The sequence below is a fragment of the Cucurbita pepo genome, chromosome LG03 (genome assembly GCF_002806865.2).
Source record: "Cucurbita pepo subsp. pepo cultivar mu-cu-16 chromosome LG03, ASM280686v2, whole genome shotgun sequence".
In the NCBI taxonomy this organism is placed as follows: domain Eukaryota; kingdom Viridiplantae; phylum Streptophyta; class Magnoliopsida; order Cucurbitales; family Cucurbitaceae; genus Cucurbita; species Cucurbita pepo.
This window is the reverse complement of record NC_036640.1, coordinates 3,467,877-3,488,324: the sequence shown is the minus strand read 5'-3', so window position 1 is coordinate 3,488,324 and position 20,448 is coordinate 3,467,877. Positions and strand designations below refer to the sequence as shown.

The 20,448-nt window shown below is 34.5% G+C and overlaps 3 protein-coding genes across 4 annotated transcripts; 1 reads left to right on the top strand and 2 right to left on the bottom strand.

Annotated features, from left to right (window-relative positions):
• Positions 1–1,111: 1,111 nt before the first annotated feature.
• Positions 1,112–6,850, bottom strand: LOC111791505 (pescadillo homolog). Its single transcript, XM_023672881.1, has 13 exons — positions 6,759–6,850; positions 6,552–6,637; positions 5,993–6,241; positions 5,765–5,890; positions 5,544–5,628; positions 5,348–5,455; positions 4,344–4,437; positions 3,966–4,231; positions 3,390–3,497; positions 3,193–3,314; positions 2,617–2,836; positions 2,282–2,506; positions 1,112–1,362 (listed from the first exon to the last, which is right to left on the bottom strand). Exons 1-13 carry the CDS (start codon positions 6,798–6,800, stop codon positions 1,279–1,281), a joined length of 1,815 nt encoding a protein of 604 aa, XP_023528649.1. The 5' UTR covers positions 6,801–6,850; the 3' UTR covers positions 1,112–1,278.
• A 1,047-nt stretch (positions 6,851–7,897) lies between these two features.
• LOC111791076 (denticleless protein homolog A-like) lies at positions 7,898–12,688 on the top strand. The gene is made up of 16 exons (XM_023672273.1): positions 7,898–8,088; positions 8,213–8,328; positions 8,431–8,539; positions 8,632–8,696; positions 8,974–9,012; positions 9,138–9,234; positions 9,356–9,452; positions 9,952–10,015; positions 10,087–10,163; positions 10,268–10,340; positions 10,438–10,517; positions 11,045–11,129; positions 11,228–11,296; positions 11,376–11,443; positions 11,527–11,575; positions 12,016–12,688. Exons 1-16 carry the CDS (start codon positions 8,022–8,024, stop codon positions 12,370–12,372), a joined length of 1,512 nt encoding a protein of 503 aa, XP_023528041.1. The 5' UTR covers positions 7,898–8,021; the 3' UTR covers positions 12,373–12,688.
• Positions 12,689–13,290: 602 nt separating this feature from the next.
• Positions 13,291–17,526, bottom strand: LOC111791617 (mitogen-activated protein kinase kinase 3). Of its 2 annotated transcripts, XM_023673016.1 has the most exons (11): positions 17,374–17,526; positions 17,122–17,280; positions 16,637–16,891; positions 15,920–16,138; positions 15,666–15,803; positions 15,388–15,555; positions 15,115–15,228; positions 14,802–14,909; positions 14,218–14,309; positions 13,712–14,101; positions 13,291–13,612 (listed from the first exon to the last, which is right to left on the bottom strand). In XM_023673016.1, exons 2-10 carry the CDS (start codon positions 17,221–17,223, stop codon positions 13,741–13,743), a joined length of 1,557 nt encoding a protein of 518 aa, XP_023528784.1. In that variant the 5' UTR covers positions 17,224–17,280; positions 17,374–17,526; the 3' UTR covers positions 13,291–13,612; positions 13,712–13,740. The 2 variants fall into 2 exon arrangements, with proteins under 2 accessions (XP_023528784.1, XP_023528785.1); XM_023673017.1 differs by lacking the exon at positions 17,374–17,526 and having other exon boundaries at positions 13,300–13,612; positions 16,637–16,884; positions 17,122–17,262.
• Positions 17,527–20,448: the final 2,922 nt, after the last annotated feature.

Genomic DNA, 20,448 nt, shown 5'->3' with positions numbered 1-20,448 from the left:
ACACGTGTTAGAGATATTGGACGAGCGAAAATTTGATGACAAACGCACGACGATTTAAAAAAAAAAAATAGATAACAAGTTTCTGTAGACTAAGACGATATAAATTTGGAAATTTTGAGACTAAAATTTAAAACATCTAAAAGTATAATGTTTAATGTAAATATAGTTCGCGTATACATTTTTCGACCAAAAAATTAAGAAACTTGAATATTAATGTCACGTGTTATTTAACTAAAAACACAATGAATAGTCATTTGGTGAAGGAATATTAACTAAAAACACAATTAATAGTCATTTGGTGAAGGAATATGATACACGTTATCTTATGGCATATGACATAACACTTATAAATAAATTTTGTTCATGGCCAAATTAAAAATTTTGTTTAATAGAGTTAGACCTCGGGTAATAAATAGCAATTAGAAACGTCTTAGTTTTGAAGGAATTTGTTGAATTGTTCTTGAAATGACTATGGATAGCATTTCACTTGCATCACTATTATTATTATTATTTCAAATGTTGCAATACTATTGTAATATTGCATACACGTTTAAGCATAAAATCCTTTGAAATCTCCAATGAAAATCAAGACATATAATGATATAATGACGACCAAAACGATATAGCAATCCAAATTTTCATATTAGGTCTTTACTATATTAATTTCCATCTAAAATATCATAATTATTTATACGCCAAATGGAAATATTCATGAAAGGCAAACATTATCATGTCATCGACCCTAAACTCACACAGTAATTACTTGTAAATTTTTGTAACATATATATAAATATATACACACAAAAGAAATAGAAGAGCACAATCTAAGATCTCTTTTATGGTTTTCACACATCTTAATAAGGGTGGAAGTAGTGTATAAACATAATTTACGACCATAAATAAAAAAAACACTAGTTATTAAACGAGAAAACATGGACCTATCATATACAAAACGGAAAGAATCATAGAGTTTGTCATTTACTTTTAATGCTCGTAGTCTTCAAACACATCATAAAACAAGTCTCAACAATTAGGAAGTCAATGTCTCGATTAATATATATTGACTGAACTAAAATTGTAGTCCATTTGTCGACTTCTACTTTTAAGTAGAGGTGGCAGATAACAAAATTCAGACATAGTTCGTCAAAACTAATAATTTCAACCGAATCTAACACAAATGATGATAAAAGAGTTACACTCAACTGCACACTAACTCAACTAGCACATCCAAAAATAATACTGCAAATGATTGAGAACAAAATTGCGGTTGTATTTGACTTACTGCGATTGGTGAGATTCTCCTAACTTACTCTTTCTTTCCTCGAGAAGTTTAATACGATCCTGGTTCCTTCTTGTACCAAGCTGATAACAAGAAAAATTTCAGTCACAACAGAAGAGTACAAAAGCATGTTTCTAAAAAAGAAGGGAAAGCACAAAAGCATGTTTCTAAAAAAAGAACGGAAAGCATTTATGGTTGAGAAATGAGAGTGGTTAAATAATAAGTGCTTTCCAACAAAAAAAAAATAAAAATAAAAATATATATTTTGAATTGACTTAAAAGAGTAACATGAATAAAGAAATAAACATAGTTACAAATATTTAATACATATATTTTACGTTTAAAAATCTAACATCTAAACTAGTTTAAAATGTTCATCTTGGTCCCCTAACTTTTAAATTCGTTGTATTTGGGTCCTTCAACTAAAAAAAAAAAAAAAAACAATCACCTTGGTCCTTGATATTTTATTTTTCCATCGAATACAAATTGTTGTCTCTAATCTAAGTGGCTTGAAATCATGTCTACATTAACATGCTAATACCGGTACTCAAAACTATGTCATTAAATTCTTAAAAACAAAACAAAACAAAAATAAAGATCAAAATAATTAATTTTTAAACGCCAACGACTAAAATAGACAATTTAAAGTTCAAGAACCAACTCACATTTTGAAAGTTTAGAGATCAAAATTGAACAAGTTTAATTTAAAGTTCAAGAACCAACTCACATTTTGAAAGTTTAGAGACCAAAATTGAACAAGTTTGTAAAGCTGACCGACCAAAATTTAGAGATCAAAATAGAACAACAATCGAATTTAAACCTGATTTTAATGCAAGCTTTTTAAAAAAAACTTTTACCGAGAATAAAGAGCAAAAGAAGTAAAGTATAGAAACTTGAATTTGTTATGACAGAACGAACGCAGAGTGGGTGTATGTTTATTACTAGACCATAAGGAAAACTTCAAGCACTACCACAAATAGATCAACAAATCAAGTAAATTACCTGCGTAGCCTTATAAATGCCTCTAATGTTTCTTGACATAAGAACCAGTGACAGGTTAGAATTATCTTCTGCAATTTGTTGATAATCAGGGAGGTTGGAATCCTCGCCACCCTCACTCTCCTCACCAGACGACTGCTTATCAACTTTTGAAATAGCTGAATGATATTGTCGTCCTTCAATCTCCAATTTTAACTCATCGTGATACTGTTTCTCAAGAGCCATCATCTGCATTAGGAAATACAATACCACAATAAGAGCATATTCTAGCGTTTAAGTAACAGTTGGACTGAGCTGCCCCGTTCATTCGACCTGTACTATTTTCATCAAAGGTATACCTTTTGTCTCTTCTCAACAGCTATGATAGCCTCAGCTCGATCAGTGACACCTTCAGCCAACAAATTCTGAGGATCATCCAAATTTTCTTTGCCTAGTCCCGGCAATGGCAAGACTTCGCTTTTTGCAGCAGCCCTCAACTGGTTAAGGGTCTTGGCATAATCAGGAACGTATCCTTCTGCCTCATTGTCAACAAAAGGTGAAAGATGCGGAGGAGGAACCCTAGCAAATTGATATATAAGTTCGAAGGTATAAATAATAAAAGTAAAAACCAACTATAGAAACTAATTTGTATTATGAAGTATGTGCTAAAGCAGATAGAGGTAGTAGAATTTATAAAAAGTTACAATGATTCATATACATAACTTTACTTAAATAAACAATAAATGCAACCTGAAAACAACAAAACAGGGCTTTTTTTCGTTCTGAAAATTGTTGGTTCAAACTTCTAACATGTAGAACTACTTTCTATAAAAGAGCATCCAAAGTCTGAATCAAAGAAATTTGGATAGTCTATAGTACTTAGATAATGCATGCAAGAAAGAAATCTAATTGCAGATCTTAAAACATGGAAGTACCTTCCCACCGAATAAACATCAGTTGGCAAGATGATTCGTGTATTCACACAATCAAAGACCCATTGGGGCTGAACATAGTCTCTAGAGAGGAACTTGTGAGGCTGCGTTGGCCTGTCAACAATCTGCATTTAGAAAGGATCAGGAAGGGATGAAAATATGTTATAGGCCACACCAATTTGTCTTAATTATTGGAAAACCTGATGAGTAATGGTTTCGTCGGATTCCTTAAATGGTGCTCCATCTCCTTCCCAAGAAACCATGCCACCAAAAGCAGGGATAACGAAAAGCAGTGATTCTCTAGGAACCTGACATGGAAGTTGGGAGAACATCCACAGAGTAAATCATAAGATCCAGTATGACTTCAGAAGAAAGAATGGAGGATCGTTGACACAGCTAAAATCCAATAACCATGGTAATAGAGACATAAAACAACTAAGCAAACGTTTACTAGTTCACTTATGTGAAGAACTCACATAAGTAAATCAACTTCCAAAACTGTCCCCTAAAATTGTTGTTTGATGAAGTTTGATGTCCTAAAGTTTACATACAAGATGGGAAGAGAACTATCTAGTAGAATCACACCCTCACATATATGATTTCTTCCCTCCACACAGAAAATCTCTGTTTCTGACGTTTTGGAATTTATCTTGGGTTTAATTTTGGATTTAATGCATGCAATCTTCTTACAGAATTCCATCTCAAAAAGCATCTCTATTTTCAGTAGCAATGCACACAGCATAAACACCGTATTGTAAAATGGAAAATAATCTCACCTCACGGCTTAAAAAGAACTTCATGTTCTTAAAAAGTTTCTTACACTCCCTAGTATCCTCATCCTCATCCTTACAAGCTGCATCTTCAACAAGATGCATCAATGCAGTTGGCTCGTCTAAGGGAAGTTGAAGTTGAAGCTGCGCAAGTCTAAGTTCAGACTTTTGTTCAGCATCTATTTCTCCAGATCCAAAAGAACCAGAAGTCTGAGGACCCAATAGAGAAGTTCTAGAGTTGGCATCGAAGTATCTTGACAAAGCATAAAGATCTGTAGATTCACAATAATAAAAAACGCGGAAACAAAGAAACAGTAAAATCTAAGTTGATTAAAATTAGAGCAATCTAAAATAATAGACTTTGGTAATAAACATTAAAATCACCTGCTGCCAAAGCCTCCAATTTAGGGTCCAGTATCGGTGGATACTTCAAATTAATCGAGTGATATAAGTGAAAGTTCACAAAGCCTAGAAAAGTCTGCAGCCATAATAATTACAAGGAGTGAGCCAGTCAATTTCAAAACAAAAAGGTAAGCATAGCAAATGGGTAAGCATTAACATGATACACGAGCATTGCACTCTTTTCCCCTTTACCATATTAGAACAGAAGAATTAAGAGTCCTAAACAAATAAAACACTCCAGTTGTTGATTCACCTCCAATGGCAAAATGATTGTGCCAATACAATAACCAAATGGAACGCAAGAGTTCTTTATCTATCATGTAGACCGTTGACTAGAGTGGAACAGGAGTCTTCAATATTAGGAATATTGGATGCTGTATGGAATGTATGCATTCAAGAATATTACTTTTCTCAATTATTCATACTTAGGAACTACTTGTAACACGCACTTTTTTGTTATCTCGGGCACTTTTCACATGCTCTGTTTGAAAACAGATAATATTATAGTTGAAAGGAGGGGAAAATGAGTATTTACTATGCATCAAGGTGGTTAATTCTCTCCTCAAAACTATTCCAAAGATCTTCTTGTTATGTCCCAAGTCCCCTCACGCTTTCTTCTTTTTAACACTTCAACATTGCAACTAACAGACTTACCTCACCTTGAAACAAACCACACACCCACTAGAAAACTAACTAATCAATATAGTTGATTTTTTATATCAATCATGTTCCTTGGTTCTCTTATTTTTTTTATTCCCCTCGCTGCAAGCATAGTTCATTAGAGAGAGAGAGATAGCCGTTTATGTGAATAATCTGAACCATGCCAACCTGCTTTTCTAAATATAAAAATATAGTATACAAATCATGAACTCAATGAATTCTCCTAAAGTTTCTCTCTATTCATTCCATTGGAAAGACAACCAGTGAAAAGAACCAAACACTTACTGTAGAATAGCTGAAAAGAAAACATGGGATCAAAATGTTACCTCATAAAATTCCATGAAGTTAAGAATAACAGTTAAGTCTTCATCCGTCAATGCCTGACGCAACGAATGAGGGGCGAGCCATGTAATCTTTTGGCCTTCTACCTCAGCCTATACAAACGACAAAATTAAGAAAATACATTTGGAATATAAAATGCTTCACATGACACTAGATATCATAATATAAATCATGATATACCTGATAGTAAATGCCTTTCACGGATATAAAGACTTTTCGTAATTTATGAGTTCGAGAAATAAATGCTTGCCATTCATGACTCAACCTAGCAAAAATTATAACAAGAATATATGTGATGGGTTATTGAAGTTGTCAATTTGTTACCATGCCAATAATACAAGACAACTTAACAACATATAAATGTAGTTCATAGAAATTTATCGTGGCCAGTAAAGACCAACCTCCGACACTTGTGAATGCGCTTTGCCTCAACCTTTACACTCTCTTGTGCCGGTAATGCTGCCAAAAGGTGCACCATTGAGAGGCAGTCGTCCAATTCTCTAAGCGCATCGATGAATTTTGGGTACCTAGAAGGCCAAACGTAGCATACAACAATTGAAAAGAATCCATTATGGGCAACGAAAACAAACCAAATAATTCTTTCAGTAGGACCAATAAAATGCACGAACCTCTCCCTTATTATTCTGTCTAATACATATGTAGGCCTATGAACTTTTAGAAAGTTTGCACGCTCCTTATTCTTTTTTGCATCAGCTTTATCTATCTTCTTTTCATATGCCCTGATCTCTCTGAATTTCTCCACGAGTGGTTCGTGATGAAGAAAAGCAACGTCCTTCACGTGGTAGTAAGTGTGGTGATTTCCTTTAAATTTCTTCTTCGGCTCTCGAGGAAAAATTCCCTTGAAAATGCATAGCTTCCTGTCATAATAATAAAAACCGAAACCATTGTCTCAATAATGTTTATATTCAATCAAGGTACAACAATGCCATCCTAGTCCAACCGGATTCAATATAATATTTACAAAATCTTCAAACGCCTGTTCATATCAATAACTTCAAATCAAAGATAAACATGTTCAATCTTAAAAAACAAATACCATTTACTTCGAAGCATCTATGATTACGTATTAAAGCACTAATAGTCCAAAATCAATAATAAGAATCATGCGTTTAAAAACACGCCCCATTCCTGGTACCAATAACCATGCAAAAATTCAGGAATAAATACCTAAAAACTGGCAAACTAACTTGCAACTGCTTCACAGCCTGCGACCTGGTCACATATCTCGCTGCATTACCCTCCTTCTTCTGCCCCTGATAAACGACCGAAAGCATAAACAATTAAGCACACTACCCGCGCAGGAAACAGCTCAACAATCCTTAATAAACAGAGATTATCATCATCAAATACATATATGAACAAGTTCGAACATACCGGAGGCCTGTAATGCTTCTTCCTCGTAACTTTATTCACCATTGTTGCGGTAGCAGACGAGAGAGAATATCAATCTACGACCTGCAGCAAGGAAGCCGCCGACTATGACCATCCGTTGATGCGGCCGTGTTGTTAAATATGGGATACATTCCTTTTCGGTACCGGCAGTTATTATTTAGTCCCCGAAATTTTAAAATATTATATTTTAAGTTTAATTTTTTTTTTTTATATATTTATTTTAGCCTATAGTTTTCAGAATTTTACCGTATATTATTCCTTAGGTAAAATTGACTATTAATTAACTAAAAATAAATAAATCAAATATATTTAAATTAATTTTTAGCCCCTATTGCAATTAATTAAAAAATCTGTAAATTTATTATTTTAAATTAATTAATTGAAAATTAACCCGAGCTCGGTTATTATTTATAAATATAACGTGGTATTTTGAAATTTATTGATTTAGTTCTATTTGTATATAGTCCGTCCCACGAAACCCAAACCAAAGTTTCAAAATCTCCTAGCCATACTTATTCCTCTTAANATTTATAAATATAACGTGGTATTTTGAAATTTATTGATTTAGTTCTATTTGTATATAGTCTGTCCCACGAAACCCGAACCAAAGTTTCAAAATCTCCTAGCCATACTTATTCCTCTTAACAAATAATTGAAATACGTATTTAGACTCGTGCTTTTATTCGAACGTTTTTTTTTTTCAAATTACATGGATTCGTGCTCTTAATTAGATATTTTAATTAATCTAGGAAAGAAATTTAATTTGTAACACGAATTTGTCTCTTCTCAACTATAGTTCATAAACGTTGAATATAAATAAGATTGTAGTTGTTCGGTCAACCAGTCGAGCTATGAGTGGAAAGTTTTTACCATTTTATTTTAAATAATTTACCCAAGTTTTATATTTTCACTTTGTAATATAATTTTAGCTAAATATTTTAACCACTAACTTATATAAAATATCAATTTTATATTTAAAAAATATTCCTAAAACTTTCGATATTTATTAAATATTAATACCATTTACTTACAAAAAAAAAGAAAAAAGAAAAATAATAAATAAAAATAAAATAAAAATGGCGCCTCCGCCAAGAACGATGGAAGGTAAAATTCAAGTTCCCGCCATTAGAACACAACCACTGGCGCCAAGTTGGGTCTCAAATCTCTTCAGATTCAAGCGAAACACCCAACTTCAACATTTTTCATTCTAGTTTTTCATCCCCGGAGACTGATTCAAGCTACTCAATGGAGATTTCAAGATCACAATCGTTCTTTCAAGATCTCAGTTCCAGAGAGTTCAATGGATTCAGAGGTTTCCTTCTTTCTCAATTGCCAATCGCTGTTTCTTATTCATCTTTTTTGTTTTTTTTGTTTTTGTTTTTTTTTTTCTCTTGTTTCAATCTCTGTCTTCTAACACTCGGCAATCTCATTCTTAGTTCGAAAGCGGCCGCGATTTTCCGCTGATATTGCTCTTAGCTTCAAGGAAGTCGGAGCTTTAGCTGTTGAACACGACGGCGACCAGACGCCGCCATTGGCCGTTTCGTTCTGCAAGGTTTCGATTCGATGAGCCTTTTGACATTGTTTGATATTTGCGTATTCCCTCTGTTTAAGTTTGAGAATGATTGGAGGATATTGTGAACTTGTTTCTTTGTAGACGTTGGAGAACTCGCACATTTTTGCACTTTCGGACGAGGATGGGTTCGTAAGCCTGTTCAATACTTGCAGAAGATTTTCATTGTTTTCATCTCACGAGGAAAATTCAGGTTTTGATCTCATTTCCATCACATAAACCCTGTAGAATGTGGATTTTGATTGATTTTAGTTTCTATGTAACTGAATCACATTTATTTTACAGAGAAGTCTAGGGTTTGTGAATGGGAAGCCCATCGCAATGCTGTGTTTGATGTTTGTTGGATCAAGGTAGTTTACAAGCTCAATCCTCTCTCTGTAGTTACCGCTTCAGACTTTTTTTCCCTTCATTTTTTGTAATTTTTATCAATACAATAAAAAGTCAGTACATGCATTAATTTTCTTATACAATGGTAACTGCATCCTAAATCGTCAATTCAAATATAATTTACTAGATAAAGGTACCAATTACCATGTCAAATTTCAATGACTTTGATCCCCACCACTTCAATTGTGGAAAGCAGAAAAAAAATTGCATCCTAAATCATGAAATGCTAATGTTGTTCAGGACGACACTCAAATGATTACAGCCTCCGGGGATCAATCTGTAAGTATCACCATTTAGCTCTTAGATCAGTTTATTCATTTATTGAACATCTTCTCTATAGTTCGAACAATATCATGCTTTTTTCATCTGGGAGTAAGTTGTACCTTCCAATTCGACTTCTACAGATGAAGTTATGGGATGTTCAGGAAATGAAATGCATAGGAATATTGAGAGGGCACAAAGGAAGTGTGAAATCTATATCATCTCATCCAACTAATCATGGTACACATTTCATATTATTTAATCCATGAATATTTTGTTTAAACATTCAAATAGTCATATCTGAGAGAGTATTAAGAGGAGCTACTATCCTCGAATGATTGATTTTCATTGACTCATACAGATATCATTGTATCTGGTTCAAGAGATGGCTCATTTGCTCACTGGGACTTGAGAACCAGTTCTTGTTGCAAAGTTGGAAGTGAGGAGCTGTGTCTGCAGTAAGTAGAAGTGGTGGTCGTTGTTTTAACTGAACTTTAGTGCCATAGGGTCTGATTGGAATATCTTCTGGTTTAAGCACTTAAAAAAAAAACATTTTCAATTAATATAAAAAATGTTTGTCTGTGTTACATTTTTAAAAGTATTTTAGTAACAATTTTCGTAGGTGATTCTAGTAACTACAAATATGTTTTTTTTTTCTCACTACATCTTTTCTAGGATTTTGAGTAATCAAAAGACATTTTTGAATAATTTATATCTTCTTCATATATAGACTTTCAATTTTTTTAAAGTTCTTATTTATTAATATTCTTTAAGGAAAACACATTCATACTATAAAGTCATTCCCAACTAACCCTATACACACTCGATCGATAATTTTTTCCAAAGTGCATATAGAAAATTGATTTATGTTAAAAGGCATTGTTTTCGGAAGTTATTCCAAAACACTATATCCCTTTTTGATAGTGTTCTTACAACTTCCCAAATTACCTTGAACAGAGCAACTGCAGTAGTTAAAGGAGCTCATCTTTCCTCTCATGCAAAGCGCATCAGGCGTCAAAAGGTTTTCTATTACCATCTTCTTTTTGCTATTTGATTGGTATTAGATCTTACTTAGCCTTTCAAATTCTCCAGTCTGCTTCGAAGAGCATAACTTCTGTTCTTTATCTAAAAGACGAACTCACCGTAGCCACAGCTGGTGCAGTGGATAGGTGCGTGTTAGATTTACAGTCAACTGTCTTTATATAAAGCTGGGAGTAGATTTCCATGTCAGAAGCTATCTCATGTTACTGATGTTAGTTTTTTCTGTCTTTAGCGTAGTGAAGTTCTGGGATACAAGAAATTTGAAAAATGCAACCACTCAGTGCCAACCCAAATCCAGCGATAAGGTAATGTTCAAATCAAAGATACAATGGCATATTATTTAGATTTCTGCGTACCATTGATGCTTTGAGTCTAATTATAATCTACCATGTTCATTTGTAGGATACGAGATTACATGGTATATCTAGCCTATCCCAAGACGCCAATGGGGCATTTCTTTCGACATCTTGCATGAATAATAGGTAATTAACTCATTTAATATCGAGCCACACTTTCCAGTTTCATGAATTCTGAACACCTAGCTCTAGATTTTGTTCGGCTGATGGTTTAAAAAGAAAGCAAAGATTTTGTGTAGCAATGATAGTAGAAGTCTTCTTTGGCAAATTTTGAAAGAAAGGAATACAGATTATTCTCAGATTAGCATATTCTTTTCATTTGTTTGGGGAAAAAGTACAGTTTACCGTCTTGTCTTGGAGTGCCTTACACAGTTCCTTTTGTAATAAAAAAAATGTTCCTCATCAATTTAGGATTGGACATCTTTCCTTATTAATCCTCCAAATTAGGTTTATGGACCTCTTATCCTTGAGGCCTTTAGGCTGTGTTTTCTTTTGTTGAATATATTTTCGTAGTTTCTCATAAATAGAGAGAAATTAAACCTAGCTCTAGCTGCTTTTGGGAAACTTTCCTGGTATCATTTGTGTATATTTTTATAGAGCTAGCATCAGCGCAAACAAGAGCATGATCTAATTTTTTTTTGTCTCTATAACAGAATATATTTGTACAATGTACTTCAGCTGGAGAAGGGTCCTGTAAAATCATTTTCTGGATGCCAAATAGATTCTTTCTTTGTAAAGGTGAGCGTAGTTTCAGCAAGCCTCGAAGTCATTAGTCTTTCGCAAAATTTTCTTTGGAATGCATTTTCATATTTAATGTTTCTTTCTTGCTTTTTCAGTCTGTAATCAGTCCTGATGCTTCTTACCTTCTCAGTGGTTCTACCGATGGAAATGCCCATGTTTGGCAGGTCAGAATCCTTTTAATAACAAGCTTTATTTGTAGTATGGTTAAATTGTAGCACGAATTCAAAAGCTGTGTCCAATCAGGTGGATAAGCCTCATGAAGATCCCATCACATTAACAAAACATAATGGAGAAGTTTCGGCGGTGGATTGGTACTTTCTTTAAACCTTTTGCCACTTGTTCTTAGCCCTCCGGTATTATTAAAATCATTACTGAAGATTTTAGCCTCTTACAGGTCTTCGTTTGAAGTCGGGAAGTTTGTGACATCTTCAGATGATTTCACGGTATGCAAGTGAATTAAACTGGATTTAGTATTCAATTTCTTATTCTCTGAACACAATTTCTTGGTTTGCTAAGATAACAGTTGATTAATCCAAAGATTAACCTATCTCTAAATTTTCATACTTCTTTCACCTTTAAATTGTTACATTCTAATCCAACTCTAAAAGTTCTGTAGTTTATCTTTCATTAGTCATTTTGGAAATCAACATTGGTCTTCCTATAAGTGACTTCAAAGATAAGATTTCAGACACTTATCTTACTTGAACATGATCTCTTCTATAGGCTGTACAACTATGTCTTTAAGTTCTAAAAGATAAAATTTCAAACACTTGTCTTTGCTAATATTTACTCACGTAAGACAAAAACATGTCAAGTTTCTAGTAAAGATTGTTTTGTGATCATCACCATTTGTGATTCTTACTCTTGGAAAATTATCTGATAGGTTCGAATATGGAATTCTCAAAACAACAGTTGCAGCTCAAGCAAAAGGCCAACTTCAGGCAACCGAAAGAGAATTATGGCAATGCCTACCATAGAACAGGCCAAAGACTCTGATACTTCAGATTCTCCATACTTCGACAGAGCTTGTGCTGCTCCCTCCAATTCAAATGCCATGGACATGGAGCATAAATTAGGCACTCCCGAATCCAAGGTAAAAAGAGTTTTATCAGCTGCTTTAATTGAAAGCTTTGAGAAAACTCCTGAAGCCAATTCGAAAAGCCCATCTTCTGTTCTCAATCCTCCTCCTTCCTCCATGAAAAGAAAAACAATCCGAGATTACTTTCTAGTTGCTCCATAAAGCAAGACTCACTAAGAGGAAGAGTACATATTTTTCCAATTCATTCTTCGAGCACTAGTTATGGTGGTGGGTCCAAATAGAAGCCTTTAGAACAAGAAACCTCCCCCAGTTTGCACTTGGAAGCTGATGATTTTCTTGTTAACTTTATACCTTAGTTTTGGAAGTCATGAGATGATGTGGTATATTTGATGTGATGGCTTGTATTTGGGATGTATAGTGAGGGAAGCAGTTTTATGTACAGATTTATGTGAAGTCTTAACTTGTAGAATTTATACGTTCGACAGTTTAAAGCATTGGCGTCGAGAGTTAATTATTAGTAGTTATCTACGGTTTGAGTTATGCTTTNGTTCCTCCAACTCGATCAATTTCATTGGTCGCCGGTTTAGGTTATGCTTTGATTGGCGCAGTTTAAAGCATTGGCGTCAAGAGTTAATTATTAGTAGTTATCTACGGTTTGAGTTATGCTTTGATTAGTGTTAAGAGTTTTATTAGTAGTTATTACTCGTGTGCATACGTAAGGAATAATTAATAAATAACTATTTTAAATTAAATTTAACGTCATGGAGTTCGAACTTCGAAGTAAACAATCAAGTATTTTTGTGTTTGTGAAGTTACTCTCCCAAGAAAATATTGATATTGATTTAATTTAAGAACCTAAAATAATAAATGANCAAAGAGTTTTATTAGTAGTTATTACTCGTGTGCATAAGTAAGGAATAATTAATGTAAATAACTATTTTAAATTAAATTTAACATCATGGAGTTTGAACTTCGAAGTAAACAATAAGTATTTTTGTGTTTATGAAGTTACTCTCCAAGAAAATATATTGATATTGATTTAATTTAAGAACCTAAAATAATAAATGAAAAATAAAACAACATTTTAAATTAAGTTTTAAAAAAATGAAAAAATTTACAAGAAAAAAGTAACTATGATTAAAAACCAATAACAAAAAATTAGCACGTGATATATAACACATTTGTAACTAAACAAATATACAATTAAGAGACTCATCCTGAAGATAACTAAACAAGTTTGACATATATAGTATTCTCACTAAGAGAGGCCTCAAGTGCTGCTGCTTTGAAGATGACTGACTCATCTTGTGTACGAACCGGCTGCGACCCCTGGCTGCTAAATTACGACGGTCGAGTACATTTCGATACATAATTTCTGCTATGGGAATTACAGATGAGATTGATCCATTTTTGTTTGCAGATTCACAAAAAGTTGTACAAACTGCAAAGAGTTGCATAAACTTATCAACAGCTCAACAAGGATCATGCTTCTAAGTTAGAATCATAAAGCATAATAAGACGAGTCGAGGCTTGAACATACCAGCAGGATCAAACAGCAGTGGCGTTTTCCTATTGAATTATATAAAGCTCTTGTTTGGCTATGAAGTATCGGCCGATGAGGTCACTCGGTTCGATGATGAACTGCTCACGGAAGGATCCCATTTTCTTACTCGCCATGTCAATGGAGAGATCCTTAAAATTTGGCAGTCCCTCTACTTGTACACCGTCTCCGCATATGAGGAACTGGTTCCCAACAATGAAGGATCCAGACACCCTTACGGCAATTCCATCCTGACCGTGAGCTCGGCATTGGAGTTTCTCGACGACATGAACTAGTTTTTCAAGAGGCCAGTCTCCCCCTAATGTACTTCGAATGTCTGATAGTTTGGCAAAGATATCATTTGGACCAGAAAATTGCTTCCCTGAGAAACTGAAAATAAAAGTATGCAAGAGTCGTGACTTATTCCAATTTAACCATCAAGAGGATTGTCTCCCAACTCCATTGTTTATAGAGAAGGAGGTAAAACATAAACAACAACACACTACCTTAAAGTTGAGCTTTCATGGTATAAAGCCTTTGTATGGTGCCATAATTCATCAGGTCCATCAAAGAGCAAGTAATAATGAATGGTCAACATCTGGTAAGAGAAAATAAAGAAAGAAAAAAAAAAAAAAGACGAGGTCAGCATCCAGTCTTACCGTGCAAAAGTGTAATAGCCCAAGCCCACCGCTTGTAGATATTGTCCTCTTTCGGCTTTTCCTTTCAAGCTTCCCTTCAAGGTTTTAAAACACGTATGGTAGGGAGAGTTTTCCACACCCTTATAAGGAATGCTTCGTTCCCCTCTCCATCGGAAAAGCTTAGGACAATATCTGTTAGCAATGGGTTTAAGCTGTTACAAAAATTCACAATGGTGTTTAAGATATTGGACTTCAGGTTCTTGTAAGACTACGATTATTTCACCAGCACAGCTCCACCATATTCATACTAGAAGAACCCAAAGGACTATTTCAAAAACTGCATACGAGATCAGACCGAACATCGGCTGGCTCTTAGAATGATATTCGTAATTTTGTAAGGGTAATGTCGTTTAATAGGTAATAGACTAAGAACATAAATATTATATACTTACATCGGCCAAGTCCTTCATCCTCTGTATTGGATCAAACACATTCTGTACAAAAGCTGCCAAGTCTACTTGTTCATCCTCATATTTTTTGATAAATGGGTGTGAAAGCAGCTGCAATCAGAGACGTATCAACAAACATTATCCATCTTGAACCAGTGTTGCCTACCTCAAGAGATATAAGGTCTTTACATAGCAAAAACAAAAAATCTTTGAAAATATTAATCTAGTTCTGATTTGGATTTTAGTAATTGAATACATCTTGAACCAGCATGCACGATCAAAATCTAAAAAGACGTGTTAATTTGCATAGACTTACCTGCTCCGCTGTTGGCCTAGCATCTGCGTCTTTCTGCAAGCAAGCATCAACAAACGAGCAAAACTCCGGAGAAAACTTATGTTTTGATGGCGATGGAGACGGGTCATCCAAAATCTATCGTAAAGGAAAAGAGTTTAGAAAACACAAAAAGAATGCAACATTAAATAAGTTAAAAGGCAATCTGGTCAAGTACACCGAACAAATAAGTTCCAGAAATGGTGTAATTCACACGTAGAAGAAAAAGCAGGATATCTTTTGATCATAAGCTCATACCTGCAACATGAGGTTCACTAGACCTTCAGTAGCTGAATATGGAAATTCACCAGTACCACACTCAAAGAGTGCAAGCCCAAGGCTCCAAATGTCAGCTGGATAAGAATAGCTCTCGTTTCGAATTCGCTCTGGTGACATGTACGTGACAGTTCCGACGAAAGTAGCACACTGTTATCACGTGCAAAAACCGAGTTAACAAAAACTTGTCTCGGTTGCCTCCAATTCAATGGTCAATAACACCGAGGGAAATGGTAACGATGCTAACTATTAAAACTAACCATTGCCATTGAATTCTCCAAGCCAGCACTTATGCCAAAATCAGTAATTTTTGCTTCACCCTTAAGATTTACAAGTAAATTGGCTGGCTTTATATCTCTGTGAACCAAATGTCTCATTCCATGCAGATAACTTAGACCCTTAAAAACCAGAATGAAATGGTACCAATTAGTTAATAGAACAAGTAAGCCGATTATTGGAAATATACCCCAGAATTTTGGGGATAATAAATGAGAAAGGGAAAAGAAAACTATACTTGAAGAAGTTTCTGAAACATAGACGAAAGGACAGGCTCGGGTATACATTTTTTCAAACGCAGGACATCTGCCAACGACCCTCCATCCATGTACTCCAAAGCTATGCTAATTTGCCCAGAATCAGGGGTATAAAATGCTCCATGAAACTCCACAAGGCCCTCGGAACAGGGTGCTTCGCATAGTGTCCTTATCTCGGTAAGAAGCTGCTGCCTTTTCTCCTAGAAACATAAGAAAAAGATTAAGATGGATGACTTCTAATTCATTTGAGATTTGTTTACACTAAAAGATCATAGTACCATTAGCTGCAAACAAAATAATGAAGTACAGTAAGCATATGAATTGGCTTAAACAAAACCACTATGGATTAGCATAGTTAGCAAGTTGAAATGTTCTATACTCATACGATCTTTGAAGTCGTGGACTCAAACTATGGTGGCCACTAGTTTAAGACATCAATATGCTTCTATTTCCATAACATAAATGTCGTTAAGGAACATATAGGGTAGCCCAACACATAAATGTCGTTAAGGAACATAAATGTCGTTAAGATTATGAATTTCAACTATGCTGCCTTCTGGACCATAAACATTCTCTCTTTAAAACAAGAACATGTTCTGAATCTCAAAGATGACCTCTTCAACACATCACGATTACGCGTCATTGCTAAAAGAAACCATCAACAAGCAAAGAAACAGTGAGAATGCCAAATCACAAACCTTTTCAAAGATATTAATCTTCTTCAATGCCATGATTCGATGAGCAGGAATGTGGATAGCTCTCTGAACAACACTGCTAGCCCCACTACCAATGGCTCCAAATATCCTCATTTCACGGGAAGCACATCGATATGTCCTTTCGCTACTCCCCGAATCATCGGCAAGCCACGACGTACATTTTTGTAACCCTAGCTCATTAAAATTGTAAACCCCATATGATCGGCTCAGCAAATTAACAGTCCCATTGTCTGAAAACTTCAGAAACAACAATAAAGGTCTCAAACAATTAGTGTCAATCATTTATTTCTATTCATCCACACTTCATTTGCAGGCTTGAAAACTAGCACAAACTATGAATACTACGAATATTAAGACCTTCAACTATGATGTTAGGTTAAATCATCCACTAACTCAAAATTAATTCATATTCTTAACAATCAGAAAGAAAAACCCCTTTTCTAAAATTTAAATTGCAATTAGGTTACCGTATATGAATCAGAAGGGTCCACAGGGGAATCCATAGAAAGCCCCTTTTCAGCATCAAACAAGGGAGTAAGTTTTCTCTTGAGTTCCTCGAGACCCGCCATGTTCGAATAATCTGTACAACACTAGAGATACTGATCGTGGGGGAAAGAAGCTAGAACTGAAACGAACAATGAACAGCAAAACAGAGAATTGTAAGCGAATTTGGAATAGTGAAATTATAACGATAAAAAACGCGATCGAATCACTCACTCACAATCGAAAAATCTCTTCAAAAACCCCGAAATCGCTTTCCTCCGATAAATCTGGTCGGAGAGATTCGAGCATGTCCCACAGCGCGCCGAATCGGGAAATTCGGGTTGCTGATTTGCTTGCTATTAGGCACGCCTGTGATCTCGCCAATAAAATTTCGCCACCCAGTGTCGGTTTTGAAAGCTTCTTTATTCGTTACTCCATAAACGACGCCGTATGATTTCAATTTTATGGGACGTGGATTCTCCTTTGGGATTTTGCCACTTTGACTAATGACTAGTCCGTCGTTTCGGTTTCTAGCTTAAACGACGTAGTTTTGGCTATACCACCTTTAATCAATTTTTTTAAAAAAAATTATACTGTTTTATGAATTTTATTTCTATTTATTTATTGATATTTTTTTTCTAATATAATCTGATCACTGGAAAAATAATATTAAACTAATTTATTTTACCAAATTAATAAAAATTCTAATAACCGTTTGATTATTGAATTTAATTTTTAAAAAATAAGGTAATAAACATTACTCCATAAATTCATAAATTTTGTAATCAAATTTCATACACTTGGTTCTTATGTGTTCTTTCGTAATACCCGTTCGATAATCGTCATTAGCATTATAATTAATTATAAATTATCATATCTACTTGCAACTTGATCCTAATTTATTTTAGTACATACACAATCGGTTGTATGTACAAAGTATGACGAAAGGTGATTTGGGGTCAATAGGGTGGAGCCGAAGAGTAATCAATCGACTTCGCCTGCAGTAGCCATGACGACTGCCCCTACAGCGTCAAAGCCAACAGTGGTGGTGGAGAAGAATAGTAGAGAATTTAGAAGTCATTGAAAAGAAAAAATCGGAGTTGTTAAACCGAAAAGACTCTGATACCATGAGAATGTTTGCTAGATGCTGAGAAAGTTATCTATTTATAATCAAATAAATTACAAAAAAAAAATATGAAAAAAAAGTAATAAATAGAAATTTTCTTTATAATAAAATATCAGATATATATAGTAAACTATAATTTAATACTAAATATCGAAGGGCGTGTTTTTATCTAAATTCTAGAAAAAACGAGCGAAAAAGAGGGAGAGAGAGAAAGAGAAATTCATTTACAATCATGTAAGCACATGATGACTTTGAATCTAAATATATCAACGAGCTTTAATATGGTACAATCCACATGTTTGGAGGCGCTTTTGACATGTCGAAGCCACTTCTCGTACAAAATCATCATATTAAAGTGTTCGTCCTATGACCTAAAGGGTTCGTTTAAGAATTTGTAATGTTTGGTTGATGATTCATTTTCAATTCACGTTTCTTCTAGAAGTAAAAGCACTTTTTTTTTTTTTAAGTCGACCCAAATGCACTCGATTAAGTGTTATATAGTGCTCGACCAATATAACTTATTTTGTGAGAGTCCCACATTAGTTGGGAGTGTTAGACGAACACGACTCTCCACAATGGTATGATATTGTTCACTTTGAGCATAAGCTCTCATGACTTTGCTTTAGGCTTCCCAAAAGACCTCATACCAATGGAGTTAGTATTACTCACTTATCAATCCAGGATCATTCACTAAATTAGCCGATGTGGGACTTCCATCATCCAACAGGGAGGAGAACAAAACACCCTTTATAAGGGCGTGGAAACCTTCCCCTTCCCCTAACACGTACGTTTTAAAGACTTGAGGGGATCCCCTCGAGGGAAAGCCCAAAAACGACAATATTGAGATAATATCTGCTAAAGTTGAATCTGGGTCGTCATATATTTGAAATAACCGATAATTCTTATTTTTTTTAATAATTAAATTGCAAATTTGGTCTCTCCACGTCTAAAGTTAAGTGTAACTAGTCATCGCCTTTTAGATCGACAAAGAGGTAAGGGGAGGAGAGANCGATAATTCTTATTTTTTTTAATAATTAAATTGCAAATTTGGTCTCTCCACGTCTAAAGTTAAGTGTAACTGGTCATCGCCTTTTAGATCGACAAAGAGGTAAGGGGAGGAGAGAGAAATTGATTTAGGGACAACAAACATGCATCGAGGGCTATGTCATTGCCTTTGCCTTTGATGCAATTAGGGAAGGCCAAGTGACCTTCTACCAAATTTTATACATAACCCTCAACTTTCAACAGGAAACTATCTTTTCTTCTTCTCTCGTTATCCCTAGTTTTACCATTCGAAGAGTAAAAAATCGAAGAAATTATGAGCTAAATAACCTTAAAAGATTATCTCGAACCCTNTATCTTTTCTTCTTCTCTCTCTCGTTATCCCTAGTTTTACCATTCGAAGAATAAAATATCGAAGAATTTATGAGCTAAATAACCTTAAAAGATTATCTCGAACCCTATTTGATAAAACTCAAATGAAATTATGAGTTAGATAATCCTACAAGATTCTCACGAATTCTATTCCATAAACTCCAAATGAAATCAGGAGCTAAATAACCCTAAAAAACTCTTTCGAATCCTATTCCAAAAAACCCAAATGAAATTATGAGCTAAATAACCTTAAAAGATTATCTCGAACCCTATTCCAAAGAACCCAGATGAAATTATGAGCTAAATAACCCAAAAACATTCTCTCGAACCCTATTCCATAGAACCCAGATGAAATTATGAGCTAAATAACCCAAAACCATTCTCTCGAACCTTATTCCAAAAAACCCATATGAAATTATGAGCTAAATAACCTCAAAAGATTCCCTCGAACCCTATTCTAATAAACCCATATCAAGTTAAGAGCTAAATCACCTCAAAAGATTCCCTCGAACCCTATTCCAATAAACCCATATAGAATTACGAGCTAAACCATATATATATAGGTAAGAAATACACATAAAAGGATGTATACGTAGAGAGGTAGAAGATTACCTAAAATTTAATGCAAATCTTAAAAAGAATTTCCAATGGTAAGAAAGAAAGACGGCTCTGACAGACCAAAAAAACAAGGTACAAAAAATTAAGGTTGTCGTGTAGCAATATGTGTTGGTGTGTTTTTTTCAGCAAAAATCTCATATTTAAGCCATGATTTCTGGTCTCAAACTACTCTCTCTCCTCTCTCTCTCTCTCT